The sequence below is a fragment of the Pterocles gutturalis genome, unplaced genomic scaffold, assembly GCF_000699245.1.
Source record: "Pterocles gutturalis isolate BGI_N339 unplaced genomic scaffold, ASM69924v1 scaffold20067, whole genome shotgun sequence".
Classification (NCBI taxonomy): Eukaryota; Metazoa; Chordata; class Aves; order Pterocliformes; family Pteroclidae; genus Pterocles; species Pterocles gutturalis.
In genome coordinates, this window is record NW_010110672.1 from 62,889 (window position 1) to 89,618 (window position 26,730).

The window sequence follows — 26,730 nt, forward strand, 5'->3', positions numbered from 1 at the left end:
TTAAGCGATTTGCAGAAAGAGGCTTATGAAAAGCTCTTATTGTCATATCTAATTCTGTAACTGAATATTAGCCGTAAAACAGACCAAAGGATGATAGAGATTATTTTTTCTCAAAGGTTCTCGAGGTATCAGATAGCTACAGTAAGAAATTTACCGTCTGCTCCGTTTTGACCAATTTTAAAATAGTGGAATTTACAATGCATAAAAATTTCAGTTCTAGTACATTCTTTTACAAAATCAATTAAGACTAAGCCTTGCAAAATGAGATAATGCTCCAACTTGAAAATTATCCTCAGTATATGATGTGTGAACAACAAAATTAGCAAATGTAATTTCAATAGACTGAACTTTGCCACCCTTTAGATTTCTATGTGGAAAGTAGTTACTTTTAGGTTAACTACAGGAACTGTCCAGTGTATTGAGAAAACAATGACAGCCAAGAAGACAAAGCCCTGATTATTATGTTTCCTCACTATTCAGCATGTAACATTTACCTATATTTGCGCTGTCCTAAAATCGATGTACAACATCAGCCCTTTGTTACACAAACTGCAATAACCACTAGAAGAAAGAGTTTGGAGTAAAATGCAATAAACACTACTATAAGTCTTCTTCTATAAGGCTAGTTCAGCTTCTGAGTAAAAGCACCTTGATTATTGACCTTAGTGAAGTTTATTATAACCATTTTCTAACGTAATACTCAGTAACAACCTATTTGTGGAGGCTCAGGACTGCTACAGTGAGGCAGTATTATTTATGCCAAATGTGGATACCCTCTACTCACTAGGCAGCTATTTTAATGTTTCTCTGAATCACCAAAATTCTTACCATTCCTTGATATTAATCCAGCATTTCTGAAATCAGCTAAAAGCCTTTTGTCAGTGGCATAAAAGGAGAATGAAATCTTAATAGACTACTGCAACTTTAGCCCGAATGACCTGAACCAAGCTCAGCTGAACCCAATTTCAATTTCCAATATAACAGCAGTATCATTAATGTCTAATATTGACAAAATTATTGTTTAAACTCTTTTACAGATTAAACCATTTCAAACACAGGCACATGATAGATAAGGCATGATTTTAAAAGTACTTTGAATCTGAACTGGTAAATTACATGAATGCACAGTTACTGTACATGCAAAACCTGCAGATCTGCATGTGCAAAATGGGGAACTGCACGTGTAATGGGCCACCATCCCATATTAGATTCTGAATATTTTATGGATGTCATTTAGACTTCAAGGTGGTTTTCTGTCATTTTACTCTGCCCCTTTCAGATGTCTTCTGCTTCCCAAATAATGTTAGTAAGCATGAAAATATGTATATTAATAATAATTTTAGTAAATGACCTATTGGTGATGAAGACATTTGTCTAGGATTTCCTAGTCCTCCCTTCCATGTCATTGCACAAGGAAGACATGCCAATGCCATGGCAGTTTGTGACATCCCCTGCCTTTTCAGGAATAAATTTAATGCAGTTACTTTATTTTACAACCAAATAGGGGACTGGTCTGTTTAAACAACACTGCTAGGAATATTAGCTTCTTTGACACAATGCGAATTTCAGGCTCTGATGGCTAGTATTGGGATTTTACTCCAGCTCTTCAAAGTAGGCAAGAAAAACCCCACAGACATTATGAACACATTTTAAAATGAAAATTAGCCTGCTTTTTCTTTGAGAATACTTCATGCAAACATTCAAGTGATATTACCTACACTAAGAATCCTCATCAGGAGGAATCAATGATTTATTTACTAATTCACTGAAGGCAAAATTTTACAAGACAGATAAAATATTACTACCTTGTTAACTCAGAAAATAACTTGACAACATTGAATTTCATTGTTTCTATGCTTTATTTATTACATTGTCATCAAACCTGCAGTCACATCAGTGCAGAGGGATGCACTTTGCTACAGGAATTCCTATATAATTCCTATTGCTGGAGAATTCCTGTATGTTTTAATGGCAATCTACATCTACAAAGGCTCACTATGCTTAGGGCCTAAAACTGAAGATTAACCTTATGAGTTAGTGGTCTTCAGAGATGCATGATCTAAACAGGAGGCATATTGAAGTTTTTCTTATTTCCCGGGTCATTACATGTGACAAGCTCCCCATGTCTTGGCTTATACTTATCAATAATCAAAATGAAAATGACTGTATTTGAAACACATCATATTCAGGTACTACTGTACATAGGCATTCCTTATCTGTGAGGCACAGAGGCAGACACTTTCATGTACAAGAATTACAAATATAAATATATTACACAAATATTCAAATGCATCACATTCATCACTCATAATCTGATTTATTTTCACACGTTGCAAAGAAAATTGATGGAATGCAAAAACTGATCACAGATTCGCAGTCTTAACATATCTCCTAGAAGTTTATCCTTGAAAGTAAGTTGCGAGACTTCAAGATCCCAAATTTTCCTCTTTCCCCTCTCTCCATCCCCCCAACCCTCAACCACATCATTTGCAGTCCTGTTCTGAGAATCAGGAGATCTCATCTGAAATGGTGCCACCTTCACAGAAATCACACTATTCTGGAATGATACCATCTGCCGCAGCCCAAGTGCTCTTTTTTTTAGCCAAATAAGTTAATTATAATTAGGCATCCAACAACTGTGTGAAGGTAGGGGTAGAATTCATTCAGAAGTTCAGCTGAGGTTCACCCAGCATAGTTTGAACCAAATCCCATTCTTACAGGAAGATTAAATACCAGAGATTTGAAAAACAGACACCATCATTTCTCAAAAGATGTTGGGGAACTCCCTGGGGAAATATCTTAAATCTCAGCCAGAACTCTTTTCATATGCCCATCAAATAAAACCCAATAAAACGGTAGCATCAGACACCTTTCGTATTGTGCCAGAATTTAATGCAAGGTGCATCCTGCAAGACGTGGGAAGGACCCAAGCCTTTCGTGCCAGCTAGTTGCTGCAGCCACAGCTTCAGGTGCTGTGAGGGAGGCATTTCTGAGTCACTGCCTCCAACACTGCTCTCCAACCATGTGAAGTATTGTTCGATCATCGCTAAAAGTATACTGTTGTCCTTTTTGCAAACCAACAAAAACAATGTTAATCAGGTTAATTCAATCATCTAAACCAAAACTGTTCATGCTTTTCTGCCAAATCAACCAACCACAGCAAAATCTGTTATCAGTGATTGCTCAGCTTCCAGTCAAAAAAGCTTTTAACCCCCACAGTCCCAAAACTTCCCCTAAATAACCTTAAAATTATTTTTATATGGGCAGAATGAGGTTGTTTTCATGCCTCATGAAGGGGTAGTTGGGCTGCAGTATTTACACAGATCAAATACGTGCTAACAGACTTAGCAGAGAGTAACAGACACAGCAGCTTCCTGAAACAACGTGGCTAAATTAAATATCGGGTGTTCCTTTGCAAATGAAATATTTCCCTCAAAAGGAGCATTGTAACCAAAACTTATTTGGGCCTTTCAGGTTGTTTAACTAGGGAAAAAAAAATCCAGGCTTTTTGCAACTCATTCATCGGTGTTCAAAGCTTCAAGCCTGCTCAGTGGAAGGGGCAAGGGCTGCAACAACTTATTTACACAATTATCTAAATACGATTAAACAGCTGATGGACAAATATTAAACTGGAAAATGTATAGTCATTTCAGCTTAATGTAATCCTCTTTCTGTAAACACCCAAGATGATTTTTTTTCAACCAGAACAGTCCTGACATCTCATAAGCCTAAGGGTGAATAGCAAGAGATTGTTTTTGATAGTTATAAATATTCAAAAGACATGCAGACCATCTGCTTTCATAATACAGGTAAAGCAAGACTGAAATGGTGACTGCTGTATAAAAATGGTTCTTTTAACAAAGTCTTCCTCTCCTCGAAAACTATAAAGACAGATGTCAAAAACTGTTTACACAGGGTAATCAGGAGCGTGCAAAATGTAATATTCCTTTTACACACAGTGCTTGCTAAAGAGATTTTTTTTTCTTTTTCTTCCCATCTGTGTGTTGCAACACATTTCTACAAGTTAAAAACATTTTTTCAAACAGAGATCTCATGAATACCCAAAAACATGCTATCTGGTTTCTGAATGCTAATTAATTTCAACTAAGGAATCTGATTTTTTTTTTCTGTAGGAAGGAATGCATGCTTTTGAAATGGAGTACTCCAACAATAACAGACACTGAAAACAGAGCACCCCACAAGTTTAATTTTGCACTAGTTTGACACTGGCTATTTTCACAATTGTTTTACATTCAAACCTGCATCTGCTAAATCTGTCTATAAGACAAACAGAAACTATTCTCCTGCTTTTCAAATGAGATTTTATTTGTTTTACTATATATCAAATTTTTCACTATAAAGCCTTGTAACAACATAATGGTTTTGTCAAGTGGTAAGTAGAAGATACCTCAACTTCCAAGCAGAATATGAACAGGGCTGCCCATAAACCCTACAGTCAATTTTCAGAGCTGAAACACTAATCTTGACAGTAACCTTTTAATGTATTGTATTAATGGCACAGAGGCTTTAAGCACCTTTTTTATAATTCTCAATAAAATGAACATTTACTGAACAATCTGTCAAACTACTGTCTCCATTTTTTAAAGCCAAACTTTTAAGGCTCTATTCTATTTTGTCTTCCATAAATCCTCCACTTTACGTCCCTAGACACCAGCAGGTAGCATGTTCCAATGCTGCAACAGTTTAAAAAAAAAATAAATAAAATAAAGGAAAAAAAGAGAAAAGCTATGAGCCTTTGTCTCTAGACCTAGTTTGAATAGTATTAAAATTGCAGAACAAAACTTAAAGATTTCGGGTGGAGGAGAGACCTTTTCATGAAGGACAGAGGAACTTTATTTCCCCGATCCTAGCCACCACCAGTGGCTTTTGTTTGCGTAGAAATCGCAAGCATCAGTTTTAATACCAGCCAAACTCTTAGTAGTGCTTATTTCTCAGGAGACTCTATGTTAACATTTTTCAAATGAGAAGGGAACATTCAAGCCCCAACCGGATAACACAAGATTATCCCCAAATCAAAGATTTTAGTCTGCCTGAGCCTACACCAGCCCACATACTGCAAAAACCCAACCAGGGCAAAATGTTATTCCTAATGTTCTGTTACGGCAGAGAATTATCACCTGCCACTCCAAATAAAAGCAGACCAAATATATCCAGCCACTAGCTGTTTTTTGGACAAGGAATCATGACATGGACAGTTTAATTGCATATGAAGAATTATGTTAAATTCCTTGGTCCATTACCTTGAACTATAGCAAGTAATGCAATGGAATTTGTCGTCATATGCCCTATAAAGACATAGGATAAGGGGAAAACCCACAGATGGACGGAAAATAAAAAAACTTTTGTTTGTGCCTTTGGCATTGCACTTGGATGGCTATCTGACCTCCATACTGTTGCCAGGGTCAGGCAAAGTAAGGATCTGCATGGCAAATGCTGGTCATATAAGTTAAAACTGCCGAAAGGCAGATTTAAATGACAGCACAAGCTTTTCTTCCAATACCTGAGCATGTCTTTCCTCCTTTCTCCTGTCGGTGTATAGCCTAAGTTATCTCCTCCTCCTTTTCTGCCTTATGTTATCTTTAAGTATTATAAATGTACATATTAACATAAATGGAAAGCTACATTGAATGCAATGAGAGAAGATATTAAAAAAAAAGAACCCAAATCATATACATATATATATACACACACATATATTTATGTATGTATAGAAATATACCCACACATGAGAAGATTCTTAAAATCAGAAACGAGGATCCGACATCTGAAGGAACTGATCCTTGCACTATTTTTACCATTTTGTAATGTAAATTCCCAGTTGCTGCCTGACAGAGCAGCATTCTCCCAGTGTTTTCCAAGCATCTCCCACTGACGGATACAGATAAAGCTCAAATAAAAAGCTGCTTCCCAAGATGCTAGTCTTATATCTACAAAGGTTAAAAGCTTAAAAGAAAGAAAGGTAGGTAGGTGGGAAATGTTAATTCACGTTTGAAGAACTTCATAACTGCTTCACAAGCTTTATGGCATAGTGCCTTAGCATTTAATAAAAAAAAAAAAAAAGAAACCAAAATAAGTCATAATCTCAGCCTATAAAAGATAAGGAGACATAAGACATTTTTGTCTTCATTATCAGATGTCCAACATTAATCTTTTTAAGAATCCTGATTTTTATTGCACTCTATTTTTAAATGGTAGGTATTTAGCAGTAGAAGTCCTGGCGAAACCCTTCCTAAAATCAACCTGGATAAAATATAAAATGCAACCCAACCAATATTTAATAAGTTAATTCTTGATTTACTTCACAGAATGAAAATGGTCCTGTATTTTGAGGGGTGTATTATTACACTCTAAGATTTTGATTCTTCAAGTGCCTTTGCCGGAAGAGCTTTGAAACCAGAGAGGTCCATAGGTAAGGAAAGCACTATCCATTTTAGTCAGAAATCTGCTTAAAAAAGCTGTTATGAAATTACTAGATTGCTTTAAACTGCTCTTTTACCTTGAAACAGGAACGCACATTTTCAAAGGCTCTCCCCATTGTTCCTACTTTGGTGCCTGTCACAAAGCCATCCTGGGGAGCACAGGCAGAATTTCTGATGGATGAAGACAAACTCAAAAGCCATGCTCCAACCATGGCAGGACTTTAAGTCCACAGGATCACAGATGAGCTACTCCAGGGTCAGCTCCGTCCTTCCTTCCCAGTCCTGTGCTGTGGCAACAAGGTCCTCAGCCCCAACCATCTCCCTCTCCAGCCTGCTGCTGTTCCTGTGCTGGGCAATGCACTACATGAAGCCTACGTGCCTACGCTCACCCCTTCTCCTGAGGACACAAGGAACGAGACTAGGGGAAGCTGGAGCCCAGGATGACAATTCAGATCATGCACAACAGATGTGGACAGGGCAAACCAGCATTTCTTGTACAGGAATAAAGGCTGGGGTAGGTGGGGCCTTGGAGATCTCACAGACTGATCTGGTGAAAATCCAAAGTAAGAGAAGCCTTCAGCCTTCCTCTCAGGTGGATTGCTTTTATTTCCAACCACTCTGTTCCAGCCAGGTCAGAATGTTTCTGACTTGTTTCCTATCTGGAAATGCTAATCCTAATGCACGTGCCTCCAAATGCTATCCTAATGCAAATGCTTTGCGTGATAGGGGACAGTTTAGACATATTAATGCATTAAATGCAGCTTTGGGCACATAAAGCTTCTCCACAAAAATGAAATATATACATTCTCCTGATAGAGATGTTGGTAGTTGTTCTATCTTCAACCAACTACAATGGTTATTTTCCACTACAGTTTTGTAAAGGGCTCTTCAAAATTGCTTAACATTATCCACCATGTTAAGGAAGATTTCCTTTCTGGGAAATAGGACATGATTTTCAGTGTCTTCTCAGATTCCACTGTTCTGCTAGGCAAAGCATCAGATGTCTGGCATGAAGTTGAGCCCTAAGGCACAATGTCCAGACAAGAAGTCATCAGACTCAGTAGCACTAACAGTTGTCTTGCTGAATTTCTTTTGGTGTTTAGGATAAATCCTTTCTTTGATGTCTTTTCCTACACAAGTTTTTGCAGATTTTTATACCAAAAAGGACAGTTTTGAGCATCCATTTGGACTCTACATAAACAGAGACCTTAGAAGTTCACCTAGCAATTTCTGAATTCAGGCAAGTTACCTGTGGCTGACCTAGAGCAAACATCTGATATTGACCTGAAGACTTCTTGTGCTGGATCTTTCACCACATCCCATGGTAATCTCTTTCACTAGATATGTACCTTTTCCCTTTTTTAAAATCTTCTTTTTAATGTAGGACTAGGTTTCAGTTTGAACTTCATTGATTTCCGCTCCTAGTCAGTGCATCTCTCATGCCTCTGATTGCTTGCTTAAATACCCCTCTAGTGCCAAATGTAACATCCTCTGCCTATCCTTTGTTTAAATGGTCAAATGTCAGATTTATTGTTTCAGGCCACGTGCCTCTTTATGAGCCACCTGTACTTCTGATTATTCTTAATCATATAGACCCAGAGTCAGTGAGGATATTTATGCTGCCAAAAGCACATCAACCAACTTCTTTCTGTCCTGAGAAAAATGTAAAAATTTGCCAGGAGAAAAAGAAGTTATAGCATGAAATTTGCTATGGATTCTTAACTTCTGCTAAGTTAAATTATGTGAAGGTGACATTTTAAGCAGCTGTGTTAGCCAAGATACTAGTTTCGCCTCTGTGTTGCTGCCTTTCACTGACAAGAGTTTGTGAAAAGTATAGATGCTCTGAAGAATTCATAAAAAGATGCAAAACTCAATGACAGTATCTCAAAAGAGAAATTTTCAGCTAGCCTTCCATGTGGGATATGCACATGCACTTTTTGAGGGTCTATTTATTCAAAATTTTATCTTAGTTACCCCTTATACTAAAATACATAAATTTTAAAAACGTAGCTAGGCTTAGCACACAAAGCTCCTCCTTAAAAAAAGTGCAGAATAAGGAATACAGCTTTAAGAGCTTGGGGACATACTAGCTGTCAAGTATACGTTGGTGAGATTTTATTGTGATACATAGATACACATACATAAACAAACCTACACAATTCTGTGAGAGCCTAGATAAACTGATTCAAATACAAACACACTAGGCAAACTTCAGGAGCTGAAAGGCCATTGACACTAATGTCCTTCACATGTGCCTCAGTATTTCATCATCACAAAACTTATTCTTTTCCACAACAGTTTTCTAAAAAGTATCAGATCCTTTGGAAAGGTGGCACAGGTTCTGCTTTAGCACAGCTCCCCTCCTCTTCTGGTGCAAGCTTATGAAAGAACTGCAACTCTCAGTGTAGGAAATCTTAGTACTTAAAAAGTAAAATAAAAAATAATTAAGAGACAGGAGAACCTTTCATGTGTTCCCACCTCTGGGGAACAGAAGTCTTCCCTTCTGAGTAGTTTATTCCATGGCTTGGAGTGAGGCAGGTCTGAGGTTGCAGCTGTCCTGAAAAACCTGTCCTCTGATCACTGTGGCAAGGCACCAGGGGAATCTGATAATTTGTGCTGCTCTTAAAGAAGTGTCCAAGGAAAGAGAGACAAAGCTCACGCCTCAGATTTTCCTACCATGTTTTTTGGAAATAAAAAGGAAGAACCTAATTATTAATTAAAAAAGAAAAAAAAAAAGTGGAGAAGGAAGCACACTTTGAGGGGTTTGCTCAGGTTCTGTTTGAGAAATGCATCTCTTTTCTTCTGAGTGACGGTTAGAGCCAAGCACTGCAAGGATTCTGGTCTGACAAGGTGAGAGTTGCTCGTCTCTTAGCACTTGCCTCTCCAGTAAGTGGGTCCTGCTTTGCTTTCATTCCTGTCAGGTAAAAGATTATTACCAATTCAAGTAATTCTCTCAAGACGCATGTTTATGCCTACACCCCTGCGTCCCCTAACACAGACATACCTCAGCTTTAAATCTGCTGACAGCGACACTACAGTATCTACAGAATTCGCTCAGTTTTTGGGTAGGTTGTATAACCACACTGATCTCTGTGCCTCCCACCACTGCTAGTAATAACTGAACCAGTGAGGGAAGGTCTCTGCAAACCAGTCGCAGCAGTGATTAAGACGTAGACATACGTATCTCCTCGCCCTTTAAATAGAAGGCTTAATTGGCGATGTGGATAGCAGCTTCCTAATGGACAGAAATTAAACTCCATTTAATTCCTGAGCAGACACTTCCAATGCACAAGGTTTACCACACATTTGGAGCGGGGAGGGAGGGGGGAAAGAAGGAGCTGCACGCACAACTCACTCTACCTCTGACAATCACCGAGGAAAAGCAACATGAGGACCAGAATGGCATAAGTGTGGCAGGTGTGAATTGACCTGCACTGGCAAAGCTGCGAGCTGGGAAACTTGCAAATCACATGGTTGTGCAATACTTGGCTCTAGTCGGTGCTATCATGTTCTTTATTAAAAAAAAAAAAAAAAATCTTAAAGACATGTACATCAAGTTAAGGGATTAACTGTCAAGTGACATTACTGAAACAGAGACAATATATTTCTTTATTGTTAATGAAATTCAGTTAAAAGTGAAGGAAGTGATAAAGAAAGTACTGTTTTGTAATGTATTTTACATAAGAACGTAATATAGAAAGGGAAGTGCAATTAAATCTTAATGTGGACTTTTTTATTTTTAGTTTATCATCTGGTTTACATTTTGAGCCCCTTTGCAGCAGTAAATTATGCTGGCATTTCTTAGGGAATAACTGCCATGTTAATTTAGTTTAATAAAATAACTGACAGAAAAGGGGGAAAAGAAGTAAGAAGAGACAGTACACCCCACACATGCACTCCTTATCTTTAGCTAAGTATTCAAATGCTTTCTATATGAATTGTCCGTGGTCCAACTCCAGCACCATGTAATAATACAATACATTACAACACAGTACAATACAATCTTGGGTTTCTGTAGCGCCCTTCATGCAAGCATCCCAGGGTGCTTTACAATCATTATGAGTTAAAATTAAAACTGAAGCACATACAACTCCTAATAGAATCATTTAAAAAATGCTAAACAGAACAAATAACTTTTAAGTCTAGATTTAAAAGTCCCAACAGCCAGAGCTTTCCTTACTTCAATTGGCAATGAGTTCCAAAGCTAGGGAGCAGAGCGACTAAAGGCTCTCTCATGTTATGTTAAAGGATCTCTCATGTTGTTTATACTTGTGCAGTACTCTACAGCCAACAATTTGACTATAAGAAGAAAAAAAAAAAAGACTTATTTGCAATCTTGCTTTAAAGAACACTGGAGGAGTGCTTGTTAACCCTCTAATAAAGTTATAGTAAAAAATAAATAAATCAGGGTTCACACTCACCCACAACTGCGTTAAGAAGTATATGAGAAACACGAATGAATGAATGAATGAATGCAGACTTTCGTAGCAGTTCATTACTTGACTGCCTCTTAACCCACTAAATGTAAAAAGAAAAAAAACAACTATGGTTTTATATATATATATATAAAAGAAGAACATCAGTGCAAACATTTAAAATGTAAGTTATTCTATATACCATTCTCAGGACCACTGAATGAAAACAGAAGTTGAGTAGGGCTCAGTTCTACAACACATGCACATTTTAGAAGGAAAACATACCAGAAGAAAATGTGCTGTGTTCCTTTTTTATTCTGTCACTTCCCTAAAACTTGAAGTCCATATGATGCAAATAATTTTTCACATGACATAGTTCTCAAAATTGCTGAGATACAATCCCAAGTGGTTAGCACACAAAGTGGGGAGCACAGTCCCAAGAATTTTATTCCTTTAAAAAGCATGAATTTTGTACTTTGTTCACGGGAGAGCCGGGCAAAAGACTGCTGTTTACATCTCCATACAGCTGACTTCAGGGGTGTAAAAAAAAAAAAAAAAAAACAAAACAAGTATCATCCCTCTATTGGACAATTCTCTGCTTTTGCAGAAGCAGAAAGACAAGAACTCACGACAGAACAGATACTAAGGGACACGCTGATATGTTACAGAGTCCTCCGAAGTCAGAAACCGCATTTATTTGAGAAATAAGTTATGTTCCCCTCCTCTTCCCCACAATAAGGCAGGCCCCACTGGAAAGTGACTTTGATGTCCTCATCACAGTTAATACTAATGAAGAGGCAGAAAAAAAAACTTGTTTTTTCCTTTAACAGAGCACTGCCCAGATAAAATGGTTGTAGACTGACGCAGCTTTAGTGCTGAGAGTGTCTAGATACATCTAAAGAACATAAATCAGAGCAAAAAATCAGGCAACTGAAAGGTTGAGTGTCCTGCTAACATTCTCGCACACCTCTACCGACCAGCGTGTTTCATCCTCCCCATCCCGTCAGCAACAGGCTCTGTACTGCCCGCTCTGTCTGGATGACTAAAAGTCATGGGCACAAATTCTAATAGTTAATTGAAAATGTTTAAAAATACAGATACCACGTTAGCTTGAAGAGACATCAGAGCAAATGCTCTTGAGCAACTGAGGGGTGGGTTGAAAGGCCCTGCCTGCCAAGACCTGAGCCCAGGCCCCCAAGGATTTCCTTCCCTGAAATAATTAATGACATCTTTAAAATCTAAAGTACAGTAACTTCTAAAGTAGAAAAAGGAGCTGCATTCCTTACTCACATTATTAATTATTGAGGGGGGGACGGGAGGAGGAGGAGAGAAGGAGAGCAGAGAATCACAAGCAACAAAGAAATGCAAGGACTTGATCTCAGGTCTAGGCACGTAAAATTGAGAGGGGAGGGCAAAAAACACCTTTCAGTTTTGTCAAGCATGAATTAAAAATTGCTCATAAAACGTATGCATTTTGGCAACCCTTAATAGCTAATTCCTTGATTATTTATAGGTCTGGAAATTTTACTTTTAGCAAATGCAACTTTTTTCAGTTGGGATTTTGGAGGGATGGGGCGGGGGGGTCAGAACAGCAGCCAGGAAACGCCAGAGGATTTGTGTTACGCTGCTCGTTTGCTATGATGGCCAGGTGCCTTCAGATCAGGGGAACCAAGAAACACGGACGTTCTGAGCAAGCTTTCTGCCTGGTGTCTCTGCCAGATCACAGAAAGCCTGCACAATGTCTGCATAAAACAGCACACAAATTCAGGGCAGGATGTTTGAATAAAAAGGAAAGTACATAATCTATATTGTGCCTATGTCAGGTGCAGACAGTCATTCACTACAGCACAGAAGTTTGATCAAAATGCAGTCAGGATAGCTCTACTGATCACAAGTGCAAAACTATTCAGACTTTGGGATATACCAGCACTTGGTCTGTGTGCACATACACAGATATGCAATGTAAGCGCATTTACCTCCAACTTAAAAAATTCGATTCCCTCATCATCAAGAGCAAAATTATGTAAAGGATATTACAGACCGGGGTGGGGGGGGAGGGGGAGTGTGTGCACACAATTATCTTAAAAAAATTCAATACAGTAAAACAATGCATGTAAATTATTATGTCCGTAAGTATCACAGACTCTGGCTATGTTCCACGGAAATATTGCATGTCCCCTACAAAATATTTTAAAACCTAGTAAACCATGAGATTCAGATTCTACTACACATCGGGCCTGGATTTTCTCATCTGTAATGCACTGGTTATTGGTTGTCCTGAGAGTTAGGCTAGCTATACTGGGGGGGAAGAGAAAGAACAAACACCTTGCTTCATAAGACCTGCTTTTGCAGTGGTTTGATGAAGTGCAAAAAACCCCAAACAAACCTCAAGAAACTGAAGCCTGTTTGTGAATACTAACAACAATCATTGAGAAAATCTTTCTGTTGAAAAAAAAAAATAAGGTGAGATAATACCAGTAGAAAACTCCATGTCATTTGATCACTGCCACATTTTCAGAGCTGTGCCCAGATGCTAATTAATCTCTACAATCTCTTCACTTGGTAGGTGACTTGTTATCTTCCTTTCATGGGAAAGGTTACAGGAACTCAAGATAAGGGGTACATCTAAATGGTCAAAAGCACACAGTGAGTTTGTTCCAGAATTATCAAAATAATTTCCAGCCTCTTCTCAGGCCAACAGCCCATCTTACTCTCCTCTCCCTCATAAAAGCTTATCTAACTACATATATAGACACACAGAGAGAGAGAGAGAGAGAGAAATTCAGCAGGGATAAAACAAAACAAAACCTCACTAATATCAGTATAAATACATCCTGCAATATTTCAGTTATTTTAACTGTGGAAGTAATAAAAGACTTCTGCACTAAAAACCAAAACAGAGCAAAACTTCACTGAAATTGAAGTATGAAAATGCTAGGACTAAGGCTGAGTAGAGAGATGGAAGGACTAACATTAAATAAATGAATGCAACAGGCCTGCCTGATCACTTTAGAGCAGCTCCCAACAGACTGAGGTAGAGTAGAGCTTCTGTGTAAGGGGTTGGAAATAAGAACTGATGGTAGAACAATTTCTTTACAACCTTTTAGAGACTGAAGAGCCAAAACAGGAGGGAAATGAGATCTAGGCCACTCGCAAGATGCACCAATTTAATGGAATGCACAAGATGACCCAAAGTTGAGCCCTAGATTAAATTGCAAGTTGCCTTCCCCCTCAAAAGAGGTCTGGAGATTAAGCAGAAATGAAGCAAGCCGTGCGTACCAAATGTGAGAAGTCTTTCAACCGGTCCCTGCATATGCTGCTAGTCCTTAGCAATAAAATCTGCACAGCCAAGGTAAAGCATGAAAATACTCACTGCAGGACATAATTCAGAAAATATTTGTCTTTTCCATGTTAAATTTGCAGTGTCCTTTTACCTTGCCTATTTGATACTAAAAAATTTGAGGCCAAAGCTCTGTCCCGATGCTTGTGATTCCACGGCAATTCAGAAACATGCATTTGCTCTGGTCCGTCCCGAGAACTCAAATCAACAGGGATTCCCCATGATGCCAGCTCACATAACAAGTGATAAACCTGGCCTTCAGGGGTGGCCGCAGCAGTCACGGAGTGAGACAATTACAGTAGCTTCAAAAGAGACCATGTATTCAACTCCGATAACGAGAGCAAGAGTTGCAGTTGTATTTACTGAGGAACACACGAAGAGTTCATACCTTTATGTCACAAGATTTTAGCTGGACAAGAAAGCAAACGGCAAAAAAAAAAAATAAAAGAAAAAAAAACCACTCAAGCAGATGATGCTATTAAGTCTTCAAGACTCTAGAATTAAGACAAACTGGATCTCAAACTTTGTTTGCTCACATATTCTCAAGCCATTAAACATATCTGCACTATAAAAATAGTTTGCTCGGGTTTTTTTCCAGTACATAGAATGTCAGTATTCTGAATACATATGAGCAATTTTTTAAGACACAAAATGAAAGATTGATTAAGAAAACACAGTAAATTCTAAGTGATGATGATGATTCTCAGTTTTCCATGCTTAAATGGGGTTTTGGAGATGCCACGCATTGAGCATAGCAACTTAAATACGTTACAAAAAAATCCTTCTGTACCTACACAAAACAGAGTATTGCTAATGACAGTGACAAAAAAGAGAACTACTCTCATTTCCACTTTGAGTCATTTCTCTGTGGTTAATAAATTATATCCATAACAGTGTTAATAAGTTATGGTACAGTGTCACTGCATTAGTTTGCATTTGTGATGAACCACTTCATATGGCATTACCTATGCCCGTGGAAGTACACAACAGCAGAGACCACTCCTCTGCTCTCAGAAGAGCCTCCCATGCTGGCACTTTGATGGACCCTCTAAAGAAACATTGCCTCCTGACTTCTGCCTTGCTCTTACTTCTCACCCCTGTTGCATTAGCACACCACTGCGGGGCAATTGACAAACTTTAATACGTTTAATAAAACACAGACACTCTTAAATCAGTGTCCCTCCCATATGAGCAATATACAATGAGTTATTAGATAGGCAAATACAGGAAGTATTCAGATTACTTTAGTCATGTGAAAAGGACATTGTCAGATCAATGCATGCTCCCTCAAGCTCCCAGAGGGAAATGGGAAGGTTTAAACTGACTCACAGGCTCTTGATTGACCACTATAGCTGCTTGTTTTTCCAAAAGTTAAGAATAAATAAATGTATTTTTAAGCTTAATGTTATTTGGTCTCTAAAGAAAAAAGAAAAGCAGAAGCTGTTTAAATTCTTGCAACACAACTACTGCAGTGCCGGTGAAGATAAAGAGATTACAAAAGCAATAAGCATGCTTTTAACAACGGAAAGAAGCTCACGGCTTTAAATATATTATTTTATAAACAAAGAAGTGGAAAACAGTAAACAAACAGCCCCAAATCAGAGTTCTGTAATCTGGGGTTTTGGTCCTCTCAAGCACCAAGTTCAAGGGCGGTTATTAGGCATGATGTTTTTTGTCCATTAAAATTACTAGACAAAAATTCAGTATAGTTTAAAAACAACATTTAAAAAGAGTGTAATTATTGAATTGTCTCCAGTACTGTGATACCGTCTCTAGTGAAGTATTTTAAAAATTTTTCTGCTTCGTTATTGCATCATCTACATACGTGCAGAAGCTGCTATGTAAAACACAATGTCCAAATAGAAATGAAATATTCTATCTCTATAGAATGTACTTGCTTTCCACCAGTATCAAGTAAAAACTAGCACTACTAGATTAAAATGGAGAAAAAACCCAAATTATCTGCAGCCTCCATAAGCCAGCAGTGCAAAAGCTCACAAGCTTTTATAGTAGGTATGAACAAGATAACTTCATAGACATATTACTGGAATGGTTTGCAACCAGTGAAGATAATTGTGATTATTTCCACTTCAAAACTTCCTATACTGGAGCCACATCACTGAAAATAATCTAACCATAGGGGAAAAAAAAGTGATGAGAAAACAGCCTGCTAACATATATCTGCTGGAAAAACAGACAGAGAAAGAGAGTAGCCCTCTATAGATTAACTGAAGTCTTTCGGAGACAAAGACTCCAATATTCTGAGCACAAGAAATAAAATCCCCATAAAAATACCTTGACTTCCTTAATTTCCTTTTTCCACTCCCTACCACAACTATCATCGTTTACTTGTATACTCAATTTGTCTCCACTGCACCACAACAAAATACTTCTTAAAATTTAAAAGGTAAAAATAAATACGACGTTCCCACCACAGCATCATTGGACCCCATGCTGCGCAGAAAAATAAGTTGCGCCTTAACAGTAATTGGACAAAAGGATGACAAAAAGAATGGCAAAAAAGAACAATATGACTAAGGCTTGAGGAAAGCATCAGTTCAATATTTAGCAATGCATAAATTGAGGTTTCATTTTTGTTTAGGTATATTTTGATTAGAACTAATAAATAGCTGATTTTCCTTTGGTTGTTTGCAACAACAACACATCATCCAAAGAGCTTTATTCTTTATTCCCTTCTCATATAGCATGCCAAAGACTGTCTCATTTTACGAATTAGCATTTAAAACTACTGTAGGTTATCTAACAAGCATTCAGATTCAATAGTACTTTTGACAGCAGTAAGTAAAGAGTCTTTTAACATCTTGAATACATGTGCTTGAAAAAAGTAGTTACATCAAAGCAGTTCAAAGACTGAAGACAAAAACCAGTTAAAATCCAGTTTGCTGTGAGACAATTTTAGTGTGGTGTAAACAACCTTTCACGACTCCCCACGGGAAACATTGCAAGACTATGTTCAAAATGAATCAGGCATATTTATAAAGATCATGAAGTGGTCAAATGAATTTGCATTTTTGGCAGATTCACTCCAAGGGTACTACTTGCTACAGTCTGTAGAAATCTCAAATCTCACATCAGCGTTGCCTACAGTGCTTTATTATTTATTACATGTTATGCTAAGTACCTGTGAAAGGGGACATTCCTTGGCCAATGAACTCTGGTTCATATCCTTCAGTAAGTCCTTCAGAGCATTTCTTACTGTTGTGTGAGACCATTGTTCAGGAGGCAAGTCTTCTAGTTTAGGGCAACTATTTGAAGCACAGATTAGAAAAGGGATTATTACAAGATTGCATCCTGCTGCAGAACATTCCTTTAAGACAGACAGATTTCATTTTGCGCATCAAGCAGATGCATCTGGAGATTGCTCTCGGTCTCCTGATTGTTCCGATTAGTTAATTACTTTATACAACACATCTGCTGTATTGATGCATGAATTATACATCAGCTGCATGTGGCGACTATTTTTTCATGTTACTTCTACCTTCCTGCTCTGATGCGCTTGGTAAAACAATTTAAGGTGTAATGCTTTCTCACGACTGATCATGAAAAGCATTAATATATTAACCGCTTTTTTTCTTTTTTGTTACCGTGAAATTTAAGAACCTAGACAGCAACAATAAGTGTGAGCAAGTCATTCTTTTACAAAATGCACACAGATGGTACTGTTCATGATATGCAAAAATATTTTTCTCTTAAGTAAACTTTATGTAAAATGCCTTCTTGTAATGCATCATTTAATTGACTAAAATGCAGTATAGTTTTAATGAGATATCCAAAGAAAATCTATGTATCAGAGCTATAAAAGTTTTCCGCAATAGTATACTGTGAGTTAAAGAAGAATTAGAGTAACAAAAAGGAATTTAGATAAGCCTTTGTACTTCGAGCACACAGCACAGTGGGAATTAAATACAAGCAATATTAACAGTACGGGCTGACAAGTAACAGTTCACATCCCAGAACTGGTATGCAACTTACCTGTGTAACTGGATTTTCAGTGTGACCACATGATACACATCTTGCAGCATGTCTGCTACTGTAGCATCAGGGGCATCTGTCACATAGGAGAGTGGAACTGGATTCCACTTCCCAACCTGGATAAGCCCTGTGGGATTTTTATTTTTTGGGGAAAGGAGGAAGGGAAATGGGCAGGAAAAAAATTAAAAAAATAAAATAATAAAAAAAAAGTAATTTACCTGTTAATTCCTAGGGGCAAAAAAATAAATAAATTCTGATTTTAACAAGATAACCACCTTTGTTTCTAGCCTCTTAAATCTGGCAAAACAAAAGAACACCCCTCCCCAAAAACCCCCACCCACACACCATCAAGGATATGCTTTATCTATATTATGAAATTATACAAATGCATTAGAGATTTTTTAATATGTATAGAAGTGTATTTTCTTAAGTTCCCATGAATCAAATAGGACATGAAATAAAAGTTAGCATTCTTCCTAACAAATTAGAAAGGATTTTGCAATGCAAGGATTGAGGAAACACACAAACAAACAAACAAACAAAAAAACCCAAAAAAAAACCCAAAAACTTTGCAGTCTATAAAACCATCAGGAACAAAATAAAAGAAACAGAGCTGGATATTCAGTCATAAATGCAAGTTGACTCTCAACAGTCCATCTGCTCAAATATGCTTTACACTTCCTTGTGGATCCTCAGTGGAGCAGATTATTAAGGTCAATAAGCATACTAATGATTCAGTTGAAGTCTTTTTTTTTTCTTTAAACAACAAAAAAAGAAGCTACCTCCACATTCCCCACGAACAAAACATGCGCTAACTAAACAAAAATACATTAAGGGAAAAAAAAATACAGAGACTGAATCTGCAAGAAGTTTAAAAAGTAAAACCTCCGTCGCATTCCTGGAAGAAATCCTGCCCCTCCCCCAAGACCCCAGAAACAAACATAATTCATTGTACAATTTTGTAGTCTTATTTACCTTTTGCTTGGGCAGCAGAGCTGTGAGAATATCCAAGTGACAGCAATGCCATTTCAATCAGCTGGTTAAAAAGCATATCCTTCCTCACCAACACAAATTCTGCATGCTCCTCCTTAGAATCATACTCAATGGCATTTTCATAATGTTCCACTACACAGAAAACTGGAAGCATACTTCCTATTAAAAAAAAATTAAATTTAAGGCATTAAACTTGAGTTATAGTAGAGTAGGTGGGTCTATACAGTGCTATGTAAATAAAACCTGTACGAACAGGCAGAGGAGGCATCAAGAATCATCACAAATATTTGACAAACATATTCCCTGAGTCCTTTCCCTCACTCTCCCCCAAAAAAGAGAAAGTTCTACAAAACACACATCTCTCTGAAAAGCAGAAATGCAAATTTATCTTGCTTGATCAGATACAGATTAAAAAATTACCTCTTATAGAAATAACAAGGTTGACTGAAGAGAAGGTGATTCTCTCTGTCCTGCCTGATTTGTTGTGAGTAGCAGGCAGCATAAGAACCTAAATACATACTGCAGATGTCTTCACTGTAAGCCATTTTAGTACCAGCTACATAATTTTGTTCGTTAACATTAAAACTTTCTTAGTCCTGCCAAAAAATATTTAATTGCCTTCACCATCAACAACAAATCACCTTGCGTGTTATACATTTGCTCTGAAAAGAGTACACAAGGAAACACGGCAAAAGTTAACACTAATTCATGCTTCATTCATTGAGTGCACTTGAGCACTACTTTCACTCGCATCTTTAAGAAACAAAACATTATTTCAATGCCATTTTAAGAAGTGTACCTGCAGTTCAGGCTTTTTCTTTTTTTTTTTTTGTCACCTCCTGTACTTTACACTCCACATTTCTGGTATTCATTGCTATTTCGGTATGCCTGAAAGTAATTACCAATTTCCAGTTTTGTAGCATCATACGACAAATCCTTCCCTATGCTGCACAGAATACTAAGTAAACAACATTTTTCCCTTTTTTGGCTTTTTTTTCCCCTCATCCCTCACTTTTGATAAGAGACAGAGAAGTAGCAAATGACCCAGGCTGTTTTAAGGACAAAGTTTCTCCCAGCAACCAGATTTCTAGACTTTGTGAAAATCCCTCCCGGCCTCCCAGACCGACACAGATGACACAGTGACCTCAGACCCACAGTTTCAGGGCCCAGTCTTCTCCTGCTGTCTCCAGCAGTGCAGGTTAGGATCTCTTAATGAGAGAAAGCAAAAGGGTTAAAAGCAGATGTACAGAACTGTCTTATGGCAGCCTGCCAGGGGGGGATCATCTTTAGCATAAATGATGACAAGGGTTATTTTAACAGGGCACCCAGGAACTCCAATTAGTCCTACAATGTTAATGCCTCCATAACCACTGCCCTCTAGACTTACGGAAACCTCTTAACCTGCTAAGGTGCACCAGACATATCACAGTCAAAAGAGAAGATTTACTCATGACAATAGATAACACACTTTAAGACTGCGTCTGTTGATTTGTGCTCTAATGTATAGCAAGAAATCATGATAAAAAGATACCTCTTAAGCACGTATATTTAAACTACATCTGTTCACCAGAGAGTCAATCTCTGGCAAACAAACTCCTTCAGGCTCGCTTGGAAAAGCTCACAAACTCACTCCAGTTTGCCCAATAGGCTCAGCATGAAAGACAAGACTAAAAGCTTGCCAATATTTATGCAGTGCAGGAAGGAGGGTTTTTTGGGTTTTTTTTGTCTTGTTTTTTTCAAATCTAAGTGAGACTGGTCAAGAAGAAACAGGAGACCAAAGCAAAAGCAATACATACAGATTGGTAATTTCTTCATTGGTTTTAATTAAGCTGTGGAGAGCTTTCTAAAACACACACACACACTTCATCTGCAAAAAAGGTGGTGGGTTTTTTCCCCCCTTCCAGGCTCTCACAATTGATGTTTGACCTACTACCGTCTGACTCAGAGTAAGGGCTCAAAATTCTTAAGTAGTTTCACCCTTAATACTTGAAGATAAAACATAAACAAAGCTTCATTTTAACAAACAGTGAAGATCCACTCAAAACCAGCTAAGGCGTATTTGTTTTTTCTCTTCTCAGTTCCTACAAATCAAGCTATGATCAGACACAAAACTAGCAATGCACAGGTATTCTGCTGCATGTCAGCACACTTCTTGCCAGGTACACGGGTCTCGTGAGTTGCATCGTTCTGAAAAATGTGGTACTTTAAACAACAAGGGAGAACCTCCTGGCCAAATTTTGACGTGGAGCGTAGATTATCAGAGGTGGATCCTGGTAGTGTGACAGAGGTATCATCTGACTACAAATCAAGCCACTAAATCTTTTAGCAAACTGTCACTAGTGTCCTTCTGTTAATGTGAAAAATGTTATACAGGAGAGCACAATCTCGGCTGGCTGATCACTCCTGCTAGTACTTGGCAAGACCTCCAAGTGCAGCAACTTCATAACCTTCTAGTATTAAATGGGGGAGCATTGGTCAGTACTCACTGCTAAAAATACAGCATGATTTAAACCTGAAGGCAGTGTTAGAGCTTTTGCTGAAGGTTTACGAGTCTGTGTAAACAGCACGTCTGCCATAAGGAGCAGTGAAGTCTGTAGAATCCTTGTCTAAAACTGTCCTGGCATTAAAGTTTGCTGTGCAAATATCACATAATACCAGAGACAGCTGAAATCTCCTATTTAGGAATTTATGGAACTTATATGTTTGCAGGCGTCAGAAAGTCCTTTTTATATAGCCCCACTGCTTCACTGTACAATATTAATGCACTCTGCTTGAAAAGCCGTAATAAATTATATTTTTAATGCTCTTACCCTGGCTTTCTTAAGATGCATACATTCTTGGCAAACAATCAATAAATAGGGTAATCATGAGCAGAGGCCAAAGAATTTGCTGAAGTGCTGTTTTTCCATTTTTAATAGATAAAGATCTAACAATACGGACTGCTGTGTCTGTTCATTTCAGGATCAATATATTCTTTGTTTTCACCAAACCGAGGAAAAAATAAATGATTGTACGATAAATGTTATGCATCAGACACAATGAAATTCCTCTGCCTTCCAACTCTGTGCGTTTAATAGTCTTCGTTACATTTTGCACTTTGCTTAGCAAATGCAAGAAAGATCTGGATTATAAACATACATTGACCATACCGAGAAAAGTAGAGGCTGTTTTAAAACAAACGTCAAATTACATGCAGCATATTTTTATTTAAATTAGCAAGCCTGCAGGACATGGTCAAAAAGACCTACACATTTTGATAAGCAAAATGTATAGATTATTGTCCATTTAAAGTATTTTCAAAGCAAACAAAAGCCACCCATATACAAATATCAATGATTCTAAACATGCCTTTTCCTTGTGTAAATGTCTAATTACAGCAAACCAGCCACTGAAAAATATGACACCCAAGTTGTTCATTGTTCAATAATGAATTGTACTTAAGAAAATAAACTGCGAAGACTGACATCATAAATGACTTTTCCAATGTGATACCTAAAGATTTACACTCTCCCCTTTAAACCAACTTGCAACTGTTATGGAAATACTGCTGCCCTTCCAAGCTTGGACCATCATTAAGAGGAAAGGCGAGAATTTGTTTTAGGGGTTCTGTATTTACTCTCATGAATTTTTGCATTTCTTAGCCCAACACTTACTCAAAGAATTAATACATTATAATACTTCTATTTCAATGTAGGAATTTGTTTTAATCAGGACAGCTAGCCTTTACCTTAACAAAAATCAGACTCCACCCTGTAAAGCAAGATGCTCCACCCAAGCATGAAGCTTACATTTCCCAAATGTGATTTATATCAGAGTTGGGAATATATAGTATTTTAGAATGGAGATTGAATTCTGAAATATAAATGAAGTAGAGTCTGCAAAAGTATGCCTCCCCCCCTAAAATATTAAAATCATATTTCTCTAATGCAGAATTATTAAAAGTGTTACCTTTTCTAATATTAGTTTTCATCAGGTGTCCAGAGTGTTTTAAAGGCACTCCTTGCATTTTAGTTCCTGTACTTCCAAGTCTTCCTCTTCCTAATGGGCTCCCATTCTGTTCCAAGCGCGCAATTTTGGCTGGTGGACCCTTCGGATCGCTTACATTGTTAGACATTTCTGAATGTTCTTTCCCCTGAGTTGCCTCGTTCAAATGATCCATACTCAGTCCCGCCTCTAAAGATCACCTGCCATGATTAAAAAAAAAAATATATATGTTGTACACGTGTGCGCATATGTATACGTACACAGCCTGCACATGTACAGAGAGATATATATGTATCGTAAGCTCATAAAGAATAAATAACTATTTTAACTGGAAAGAAGATGCCTTTTTTAAAAAGAAACATACTTATTCTTCAAAAATTACCTCATACCCAAGTTTACAGAGAGATTGCATCATAATCTGGTGGAATTATTTTTTAAAAGTCAACTAGAGTATCCCTTCAAAAAAAAATAAATGTTCAGGGATATTCTAATAAATCTGAGAGAGACTAAGACTCATATAAATGCTGATGATGATGATCAAGGTACGTGCTCCAATACAGCTATTGTTACAAAACTCACAGAAAGGTTTGTTATTAATCCCGGGTGGTTTTATTGTGTTAAGAGAGAGAGAGAGAAAAAGAGAAAGAGAAAGATTCTACTGAAACATTTCTTGATCTACTTGATCAAAAAAATGGATGAACAATAGAAAGTTAAAACTTTAGTTGAGGGAGCAACAGATTTATTAGAGATGTAGAATATTGTCCATTTACAGTTTCCCCCCCCCAAAAAAAAAAAAAAAAAAAAAAGTTAGAAGATAATTTAACATTTAACTTTGGAAAGCAGTGGCGGGAGATGGTTGCTTTTGAGTTTCCTAACCAATATTATACAAAGAGTTTTATCAACTTATGCCAAGTTCAAAATATGCATACAAAATTTTTCAGCTGTTAAGTCTTAAACGGAGTTCATTGAATTAATAAAAATAACTGAGAAGAGAAGGCAGCATCTCACAAAACATAATGTTTGAAAAAAAACCCCACAATTTCCAGTACTTTTGAAGCCCTTAAATACATTAAAAAAACCCCAAACCCTGGGTGATGCTAGATTACGTGCTGGCACAACTATTTGAAACCAAAAAAACAGAAGTAATTTCAAGAGCAAATTAAGAAAAGGTGTATGTTAGCATGCTTATATTTCCCTTTTTATAAACTTTTGAAACCTCCACCTATGAATAACAATTCCAGTTAAATCACTAAAAATCTCACAAGCCTGTAACAGAGTAAGCTTTAAAGATTTTTGTTACTCAACAGAACCTGTTTTGCCAAGTACATTTAAAAAAAAAATAAAAATCAGTTGTTGAGATCAGACATATCTTTCTGATTACGATTTCATTCATCAATACTGTTGTGATTGTTAGGTATTTTACCCTACCTTTCTCTGACTGAGAAAGGTGTGACTACATTGACAATTATGTTATATATATAATACAGTCACTGAGGACAGGTGACTAGACCTTAATTTATGAACTAGTGTTTACATTGGCAAGTACAAATACTAATACTGGGGAAGTCATATTTAGAAAGACTGGTGTGAATCTGGTAATTGCTACTTTCTTTCAGTTGCCTAGTAATTCATATATTTTCTGCACATTTCATAGCAAAGCTATTAAAGCCTTTATTAAACCTTAGGATATTTTTATATACTTTTATGTTGTTGGTATATATGCCAATGACAATTCTGTAAACTATTTTTTTCTTGTTTGAACACCGTGCTGCTTTTCCAGATATGGTGAAGAAAGAGATAATATATTAAGCTGAACGTTTACAAGCAACCTCAAGAATGCCACCGAATAGCTGAAGTTCAGAAAATAATTTTTCCTTATGCTGTAAGGTGACAGGCTGAGGTTTACCATTCATCTTGATTCCATCTGTTTTAGGTCCTGTGTCTCATTAACAGTAAATGTGCCTATTTTAGACACTTTTCAAAATGATTTTTTTTTTTTTTACTGTATTAACTGCAGCCTAAGCAAAGAATTACAGATTCAACCCGTTAACATCTTCTGACATTTCTGACGATGCTAACATACTATAGGGCTGCTTTTCTGAGACTGGTCTCTCTAAAGAATAAGGAGATTTAAAAAAAAAAAAAAAAAGTGGGGGGGAAGAGTAAAACAACAACAACAAAAAAAGCCTCAAACAAGAAAATCCTTGTCACTTTTGGCAACTTCAGAAGTACTATAAGGCAGCAAGGTTTTTTGCTACAAAAAGTATCTAGTCATCATGAGTCAGAATTGCACTACATCATGTACAGTGAATAAAAGTGATAGATCACAGTTTAGTTAATACAGTGACTACAACCAAAACACCAAATGGGTCATTTTCGTTTGGCCTGAGAATACCCACCCATCGGCATCCTTTCACCGCTTAGTCATCTTGTAAAAAGCTTTATGTTACAAAGCAAAATTACATGCACATAAAACACCTAATTTACTCATTTAAACGCCATGCCCAAGGCTAAAGTTCACTGAAACCTCAGTTTGGAATAGTGATGAGCAACAACCAGCGTGGCCTGCCCAGGGAGAGGGTGGCAGGAAAGAATTATCATCCCCGCCAGTTCCAGGCCAAGAGTTTCCCCGGGTTTCGCATTTAGGCATCTTTCACAACTACAAGTTTTCATCACAGGCATTGAGAGAAGAGCACAATTTCAAGGCACAGTTTCCCAGAGACAGCGTACACGTACGGGCACACCACGCAATTTCTGAATGAGAGTCGGTGCGGTATCTCCTTTTGTCGCGATGTAACGCCGCCGGTATTATATTATTTCTTTCTCTCCTCCTGAATCAGCCCCCTCCCCATGCCTTTCCCCTCCTCTTCCCTCCCTCCCCCCATAAAAACCCATAATCACATCTGAGAGAGGCTCCGCACTTATCCGTTCCATATGGCTCTCCCAATCCAGGCCAAGCTTTCCCTGTGACCTTTTAAAGAGACAAAGAAGCAAAGTACTTATCTAGAAAGAGAAACACTGCAGTTTTCTGAGTGAAATTAGCAAAACCGACCCGAAACTCACCACTTCAAAACTTGACAGCATATAAATAACAAAAACAAAGGAGGTTTCCTTTGCAGCCCGAGCTCTTGAAGAGGAAGAAGTTCAAGACTGATGTTTTCTAGGTCCCCTCCTTTTTGGAGAGGGGGGAGGGGGGGGCAGCAGACCTGAGGACTACTTCCCCTAATATTCTCTTATTTTTTCTTTTTCTTGTTGCTATTTTCCTCTAGGCAGGGAGGGGCAAAAATAGATAGCGAGAAAGAGTAGCCATGAGCAAAAATGGCAATGGACAAAAAAATACAGATTAAGTATCTTGTATCTTTTGAGAGAGCCAGTTTTCGAGGTTTAGCAACGGAAGAAGGAGCTGAAGATCAAATTGATCAGACAAGTGTAACGCTCAAAACCAGGAATTCATAATAATAATTAAAAAAAATAAAGTAGCAGGCTTAAATTGAGGTGGAGGGTGATTTAAGTTTAGCTATCCTTTCAAAAATAAAACCCATGCGTACAGCAGCAAGTGAGAAAG

At 37.5% G+C, this 26,730-nt stretch overlaps 1 protein-coding gene across 1 annotated transcript in view; it reads right to left on the reverse strand.

The window, feature by feature from the left end:
* The window catches only part of SATB1 (SATB homeobox 1), a 74,149-nt gene extending 47,808 nt beyond the window's left edge, over positions 1-26,341 (reverse strand). The window contains 5 exon segments of the mRNA XM_010073479.1: positions 17,338-17,461; positions 18,189-18,315; positions 19,164-19,340; positions 23,130-23,365; positions 26,229-26,341. Of these exon segments, the coding sequence (XP_010071781.1) occupies positions 17,338-17,461; positions 18,189-18,315; positions 19,164-19,340; positions 23,130-23,340 (639 nt within the window). The 5' untranslated portion in view covers positions 23,341-23,365; positions 26,229-26,341.
* Between the last annotated feature and the right edge of the window lie 389 nt (positions 26,342-26,730).